This window comes from Nestor notabilis, unplaced genomic scaffold (assembly GCF_000696875.1).
Source record: "Nestor notabilis isolate BGI_N333 unplaced genomic scaffold, ASM69687v1 scaffold5434, whole genome shotgun sequence".
Classification (NCBI taxonomy): Eukaryota; Metazoa; Chordata; class Aves; order Psittaciformes; family Psittacidae; genus Nestor; species Nestor notabilis.
In genome coordinates this window covers 8764-16885 of record NW_009925937.1, presented here as the reverse complement: position 1 = coordinate 16885, position 8122 = coordinate 8764, and the positions used below count along the sequence as shown (strand labels likewise).

The following is an 8122-nucleotide window of genomic DNA, read 5'->3' as shown; positions in this document are numbered from 1 at the left end:
CCAGAAGAGCAGCAATGGGGGGGCACCACTGGATGAGTAGGATTCCAGTAGACACCCTTCAGCTCAATTTTTACTGGCATGAAATGGCTCAAAGTGAGACAGCACATAGTAGATGCTGCCTAAAGCCTGCTGCAAACCAGGTCAACTGGTTTGTCTCAGTAACATTTAAAAAAATTACAGTTTCTCCCCAATAATCAGGAGGCACAACTTCCCTTAGAAAAATCCGTAGTGAGTTAGGTCATTGGTCCAAATACTTGGAGGACAACTCTGATACTCTGTGATGACACGGCCAGAACACACCATTTTTACATCTTCATATGACATGACCATGAGCGTGGTTTTAGGTAGTCCAGGAATGTGGGCTGCAAAACATGGAGAAGCAGTTAGTTAGTCACAGGCCAACAGCACCAGTTGTGTGTGGTCCACTGAAGTCAGATTTTCCCAATGGGAAAGGTCAAATTGCATTTCTATACCCTGCAACCTTATTATCCTCACTAAACAGTGAATGGAAGCATAGCTACAGCCACAAGTTGTTTGCCTGCCACCCACCTTACCCCCAGTCCTGATACATCAGGTAAATGCTGCATCTAGTAGTATATTGTGTCAAAAAGCCAGTTATTTATGATGGTAAACTCTTAATTGAGGAGAAACAAACTTAAAATAGAGACTGCCTGGATACCTTGGGTTAAAACTGCCATCAACTAGAACAGCAAGAAGTTTTACATAGAACAGAATCTGGTACCAGGAAAACAAGTTGTAAGTCAGAGAAAAGTAACAACAGCTAAACCCCAAATTGACCATGTATAGGCAACCAATTCTCACTGTCACCCACTCTAGCCTGGGAGAGACATAATAAGCTCCATTTTTTGTGGGCCTCCTAGAAAGGTTTCTGATGCCCTCACCAGACACATGCTGCAGTTCCATTCACACAGCCTGAACTGCCTAGCATACTCTCAAGTACTGGCTTATGTCTTCAGAAATGAAATGGAGGAAGACACACCCTCAATTTCAAGTAGTGAAATAGTATCAGCATAGAAACAGCACTAATGAAAGTACTTTTGTTAGGCAGTTTCCAGACCAAATAACTAAATGATTTGATACAACACTGCCAGAAAGACTTGTGCCATTTGACTTCTGCTCTGTCCCCACAGCAAGAAAGAACAAGCCACTTGTGTGGTCAGTTATCCCATGGGAAAGATCAGTCACTCACATTTTCCACAGGGCAGTACTGGCGAGCATACCACTCCTGGCTATAGAGGCAAATGATGACACCTTGGCCCAGGAAGAGAGAAGTCCACATGATCACGTTCCAGATGGGGCCTTTCCGACGGTCATTAAGGATGAAGTTGAATACCACTGGGAATAGATGAGATGAGAAGTACCGTTCAGAAACAAACTAAGGATTAAAGAATCAAAGATCAATTGATTTTCTTGGATCTTTACCTCCCTTCACTTCATCTCTGGAGCAACAAGGCTGCTCCATGAGGTCAGTATAGCGCAAGAAAATCTGATTATGCTCGGCAGTACAGCAAATACTATGAGCTGATTTGCCATTAACTCCCAGTAAGTTTGCCAGCAAGCTGGCCCAGCTGTATGCCTCTAGGGGTCAATATTATTTGTATTATGCTGGTAACCAAGACATGCTGGCAGAGGGCTCTCAAACTCTAAGCCACTTCTAACTCATTCTAACTCAAAACCCAAAATGAAATGCAAGAGCTCTAATTTCTAAATGGACTCTCTTCCTCAGTGTAGTAGCAAAGTAATACTTATCTTACACTATGACTTTAAAGAGGGAGATTTTCTGCTGACAATTCAACTAAGATGTGGCAAAGAGGAAACAGCGCTATTAAAACATGTAGTGTCACATGAACAGCAGTTTCATATATAGTGCTCTTCCTCTCCATCAACACATTGCTCATTTAAGTCCTAAGCTTGCAAACCCAGAGTGTGTGTCTAAGTGTATCTACTGAGCTACCTTGCTGCAAAAATTCCTTCACAAAGTTTGGACTCAAAATTGCAACTCTTGGGACATGAAACAGTTCTATGTGTTCGTGTCTAAAGAATAACTAGCATCATTATCAGAAGAGCAAGGCGTGCTTGTTTAAAAAAAAAAAAAAAAAAAAAGCAAAAAAAAAAAAGTAAACCCCAAACCCCAAAACCGACTCACATACTCCTTGGAACTTACTTCCAAAACACATAAACAGGCAAAAGAGAACGGGATAGAAGAAGCCAAGGCAGATGATCAGAACATATTCGTGCACAGCAGCTGATACTGTGAAGACAGATAGCATAGCTGCTGCTTTGAACTTCTTACCAAAAAACTGGAAGAGAAAAGAATACCAAATATTATACATACATGAAATGCTAAGTGCTTTAAAGAGCACTGTGGATTTTAGGTGTTTTTCTTAGGGCATATTTCTGATCTCCTGCAGAAGTACTCAGGTTGAGCCCACTCATGAAATATCTACCATAGCTCATCGAAACAGTGCAACATCAGTTCAGACTGTCAAGTCGATCCTCACATTCCTACATCTCAGACCCACATTTTGCAGACATTAAAGACTTGGAAATGAGCAATGGATTTCTAAAAAGCACAGTGGCTACCCGCAACAACCAAGGCAAGGTATGTTTTTGCTTCTCAGTAGACAGTGATACTGCATCTTGACAAATGTACTGTCTTCCACAGCAATTAAATGTTTAATTAACAAAACAAAAGAACACATTTTCTTTTACTCACCCAAAGGAAGTCCCTATAGGCATAGTAATAGAGCCAGTCATGTACTACCACATTCCAGGTTCGGTAGTAGTTTGCATAGGAAGTGGAATTCCACCAGTCCTGAAAGCACAGTTGAAAGACTATAAATGTCATTAAACATAAAACATTCTACAGGTATTTTCTAGGATACCAAGTTGGAAAATATTGATCAGAATAGTACCAAGCTAATGTAACAAGATGTGCCATGAAAAAACGCTTTCCATTACACTTTCAACGTTCCGTTCTGTATGTCAAAGTTTGGTTTCATCACAAATTGCAGTGGCTGAGATGACAAATAATAAAGAGTGTGAACAGAGCTATTGGGTAGGACCACTGGCTGGTTCTGTTTGCCCACAGAGTATGTTTCTTTAAAAACAATTTAGACTGCCAAGTAGAAATCAGACTGGTTTTACAGCACAGCAACAAATCTAAGTCCTAGCAGCATAAAACAAGCAAAACCCTGTGGATGCCTTGTTTGGTAAAACAATACTCAATTTCCTCATCCTTCCTTTTCATTAGGAAAAGGAATTTTAGAAGCTTTATAAACTGACTCCTCTTCTTACCTTGTAAAACATCCTATCTGCAAAGCGCAGCATCTCGGCAAACGCATTGAGCCAACAGTGAAGGAACGCAAAGAAAACCAGGAAGAGAATCAGTACACCTAGAAACAAGGTAGATTCAGACTCGTTTTGTAGTGTTTTCCCCCAGCCATAAGCAAGAGTATGTAATACAGTCAAGACTGTTCCTATAGGCACTGACACAGATGAGCTTTGTACTACCTATACAAAAAAGTAAAAGCATTATAGCTAGGGGTTCCACAGAGCCTAGAATTTGACTTTGAAGACAGTTAAATTTAAACCCGTTTTTGGGGTTTTTTTTTGTGCTGCTGATTCTAAAGGTTAACACCATAACACTGTCTTAAGTCTGCCCACAAGACCTCTTCTGCTGATCTTTGCCTGTCATGAATGCATTTCATATAAAGCAGTTCCCCTCCCTTCTCCCTCTTCCATAAAGATAATAGTCACTCATGAATCTAGGTTGTACCTGGTAGAATGGAGTTGAAGATGCAGAGGACCAGCCCTCGAAGATTGAAGGTTTCTTGACTACTGTTGCGAAACTGAGGAATGCAGAGCCTCACGAAGATGTAGTAGGCATAAAAAAGTGAACCAAGCACCTGGAACAAAAAAGAAAATTTGATTCCATAAGAGAAATGCACAGTTAACACATCTCCACTTGACAACTCTGGGACAGGAACAGCATCTGCCAAAACAAGTGAAAATAATTTATTTTACATTGCTGCCAATAAAATTCCCTAAGGGCCCAGCCAGAAAGTAAGCCACAACCATCTCTGTAGCACATTGAAAGCCAGGAGCAGAATCAACTTGTCTTTACTACTACAGCAGCTCTAAGTTTTTCCCAGTCTTATCAATTCAGAAGTTATGACACAGAAGATTTGTGCCAAGGCCAAAGTACGTACCCTTGATCTAGGCCCTAGACAAGGGCAGAAAAAACAGATTTAACTACAGTAAGCATTTTTCAAATATTAAAGCTTACTTTTCTTTTATCCCAATGGGGATGTTTACAGGCCAAATCACCTCAGGTCTTCTCTGGCTAATGAACCCGTGTTTTGGATTAGGGTCAAAACGCAAGTCACTGCTTTAAGTGCTCTGACTTCTGCAAGCCAGGTGTGTGCTTTGCCACCCTCTTCTGTCAAAAAGCAAGCAGCCAAAGGCCTTTTCATGCCTTTTGTTTTGCTTTTTAAACCATGAACACATTGTGTGAAAGTAAATATTTCAATCACAGAAAGCCAGTACTTGGAAACACATCCACAAGAAGCTATTGAAGCTCACATCCAGAAATGTGAAGGTCAGGTCAAATAAGCACCAAAGATTTGGACCTCAGGCCTCATTATTTCAAAATTGGTCCAAATATCTCCTGACAGGTAGCTGTGCAAGTGCATTACAATACAGTATTAGTGTAATAAGTAAGAAAGAGGGCCAGAGCATGGATACTGCTCTCCCCACGTACCTGCAGCTTTTGTTTGTATGGAATGGACTCTAAAGGCTTGTTTAAATCAATTACTATTTTTTTCCCCCTTGACATAACCATTAGCTCATCCTGATCAGTGTTTCTTTTTTTAGTCATTTAAAAGTATTCTATTCTGGTAAGCCCCCACCAAGTAAACAATTATTTCATGCCAAAGGGAGAACTGCTCAGCAACACAGTTTAGATAACCTCCAAAAGTGCTTTCTTCAGAAAGCTGCACTACTCACCTGTGCAAATTTGGTAGCTACATAGCCCCATCTTATTGTGGGATTCCTAGGAAAAAGAACACATATCGTACCTAAATAGCAGCTCAAAGCATGAAAGACTTCCCTTTAGTTACTGATTTTACTGATCTATACTCTGAGAAAAAACGGGGCTTGAGAATTCCAGAGTTCTTATCTCCTGACATCCAAGAGACGCCTGCAAAAAATTGCTGGTTCCCCACTTTCAACTACAGCAGGACAACTACAGCAATTCCATAAATGGAAAAGTATCTGGAGGGCAGCATTATGCAATTACGTAGGAGGTGGTAAGCTGGCCAACAGTCACGTTAAGGACTGCTGACTTGACAATTGTCAATGTGCAATCCAGCAAAGCACAGAAGAGTTTGGGAGTTCCCAGTTTTAAAGGCTTCAGCCTACCTCCTCAAACTCAAGAGGCAGAGCTGCTTATTAGCACCAACATAAAACAACACACAAGCCTACTGCAGGAACTGTGCATCATCAGATACTCAGTAGCACACTCTTAATTTGTTTCACTTCAAGTGCACTTCCCAAAGAAATAAAACCAGAACTGTAAAGTCAAAATACTATAAGGGTTAGAGTGAGTGTTCATGACCAAGTCCTGCCCTTGCCAGGTTCCTGTCTTAACCACATGTTTATGAAAGCTCTAACACATAAATTGAATCCATCACATCCAGGAATGCTTAATGTTGGCTTCAGGTTTTAGACTACTTTGATGTTTTGTTGGTGTTGGTTACATTACCTGGGATAGTTGTCTCTGTAGATGAGGGTGGGAGCAAAGAGGAAGTACAGGTACTGAGAAATTCTGGGAATAGGTACTGTGCCTGGAAGTGGGAAATAAAAACCAAAACTTTGCAATCTTTTTGCTTACTCATGCTTCAGTTTCCCAGTACTCTTTCACAACATAGAACCTTTACCACATCAAAAAACTTCCGTCTGGAACTAAAGGTAAGGGATTTGCAGAAAATAAATCAAAGTAAGACAACCTGTCAGATAGAATTGCTATGAAGCACAGTTTACAAGTGAGGGTGACTAACAGTAGTGCAGTGCTAACACTTTGGTATCACATTTATTTTCCTGGAAGATGAAGCTTTAAGGCCTGTATCAACATGTGCGTTCATGTTCTGCTCTTACTGAAAGAGCTTCTGCGCCTCCACAACTGCTGTCATTTCAACTAGAGCACTGCACTGGAGGTGTGCAGGCAGTCTCTAAATACCTTTTGCTCCTAAAAGCAGAAATAAGAAATCATGTTGAAGAAAGACTTAAGATGCAAAGATGACTTAGACCTGAACAACAGTCTAGCTCACTGCCTAATATCAAATGAAACTTATGATGCAGAAGGCCAGCTTAGAGCCTCGTGACATCTCCATCCAAAGTCACCTATCTAAATTCTACCTCTCCAATTCAGAAGGGGAGCACAGAGCAATGGAGGGGAAACAACAGCTGGCTATGCACTGCTATCAAAAGAAGTATGGCAAGTTACTCACTGGACTTGTCCTTTACAGAGGACAGGACTCTGGGTACATTTTCCCGGATGAATGAATGAGCCTTCATAACAAGACGAACCTGCAAGACCGAGAGCACATCAGTTTAATACTCTCACTTTCCCAACTTCTCAATAAAGACTGGATCAAGCATTTAAAGCAACATCTTCAACACCTTTGTTTCTCTCCAATTTACCCCTTTTACAAAGAAAGTCTTGAAACCAGGTCCTTGAAGTTAGATGTGTTCTACAGCAATTACCACCATATTGGAATAATGTGGCACCCCACATAAATAGTCCACAGCTGCCAAACAGGGTTTTTTATTTAACACTGAAGGACCAAAGGGAAGGTTAATTCTTCAAACCTATACTCACCTCTGACCATCCCTGTTGTAACCCAATGGTCTGACCAGTCCTCCACACTCTTGCACGCTTCCTCCCACTTCCCCCAAATAAGAAAATTCCACTTCCAATAATGTTCTGACTACAGGACAAAGACAGTTGCTTCTTGGGAACAGAAAGGGAAACAGGAACCACTTGCTGACTACGTACTTCTGCTTTTCTTAGGTTTTTCTTAAGAGGAATATCATAGCTTCCTTGTGAAATACGGCATAAGTCTCTTAAAGTTAGACTTAAGCAGTTAGAAATCCACAAGTCAACTAGAAATCAATGGAATTTCAACCTTAAAGTATGTTCAGCAAAAACTCACAACAAAATCTGAAATATAAGGTTAAAAAAAAAAAAAAAAAAAATCAAAACCAACCAAACCAGGTTTCCAGGTCAAAATTAAGTTTACTATCTACTTTTTCTCATTAGACTTGCTGCATGTATGTCTGTTTTCAAATCAAAGACAAACTCCATCCACAGCCCTGGCTTAATTTAATGACTAAAAGCAACACTAGACTCCTTCGGAAAAAGGACACTTTCCATTCTGAAAACAAGATTCAATATATCCAAAGATACTGGGTAGGGACTTACCTGTTCCAGTATTACAATGAAACGGGAAGCTGGAGGCAGGGCATATGATACAGCAATATAGGTTGGTCCCAATCCGAGCCCAGCTGTTTGGAACAGTGTGAACAACATTCCATAGCAGAGAGAGCGGACTGCCTGACGAGAGGAACTGCAATAGCCTTGGGCCCACCACACAAAAAGGTTGTATGGAACAATAACTGTGGCACAGAACATGCTCAGCCAAGTACAGAAGACAACTGGGAACTTTCCAAAAACAAAGACCAACAGGTCAAATCCTAGGACCAGCCTAGAAGGCACAAGGAAAGAGACAATATTTGGTGTGTCCACTGTTTCATTAGAAATACTTCTACTCCACTAAGAGGCTACAAAATGCAAAGCTTCCAGATGATCATTGTTTCACAGTGTAGAAAGAAGCAACTGAGGATTTTCAGCTCAAAAACAGAGGGCTGTCTGTGGCAGATTTAAGTGACCAACCACAAGCACATCAGAAAGTAAAAGACGAAGGACTCGTGCCAACAGTGCTGTTATGCACAGCTTACCTTCAAATCCCACAGGGTTTAAGCACATCTTTAAGATCAGCACGTACTTTAGAAGTATGCTCAAGCTCATCACTAACAAGCA

The 8122-nt window shown here is 40.8% G+C and overlaps 1 protein-coding gene across 1 annotated transcript in view; it reads right to left on the bottom strand.

Annotated features, from left to right (window-relative positions):
* SOAT1 (sterol O-acyltransferase 1) overlaps positions 1 to 8122 on the bottom strand; it is a 14837-nt gene continuing 6715 nt past the window's right edge. The window contains exons 5-14 of the mRNA XM_010013277.1: positions 7505 to 7787; positions 6531 to 6609; positions 5786 to 5867; positions 5029 to 5074; positions 3800 to 3929; positions 3319 to 3416; positions 2738 to 2836; positions 2186 to 2321; positions 1211 to 1356; positions 1 to 362 (exon numbers count right to left, since the gene is read on the bottom strand). Coding sequence (XP_010011579.1) covers positions 306 to 362; positions 1211 to 1356; positions 2186 to 2321; positions 2738 to 2836; positions 3319 to 3416; positions 3800 to 3929; positions 5029 to 5074; positions 5786 to 5867; positions 6531 to 6609; positions 7505 to 7787 — 1156 coding nt within the window. The 3' untranslated portion in view covers positions 1 to 305. The remainder of the gene's footprint in view (positions 363 to 1210; positions 1357 to 2185; positions 2322 to 2737; positions 2837 to 3318; positions 3417 to 3799; positions 3930 to 5028; positions 5075 to 5785; positions 5868 to 6530; positions 6610 to 7504; positions 7788 to 8122) is intronic.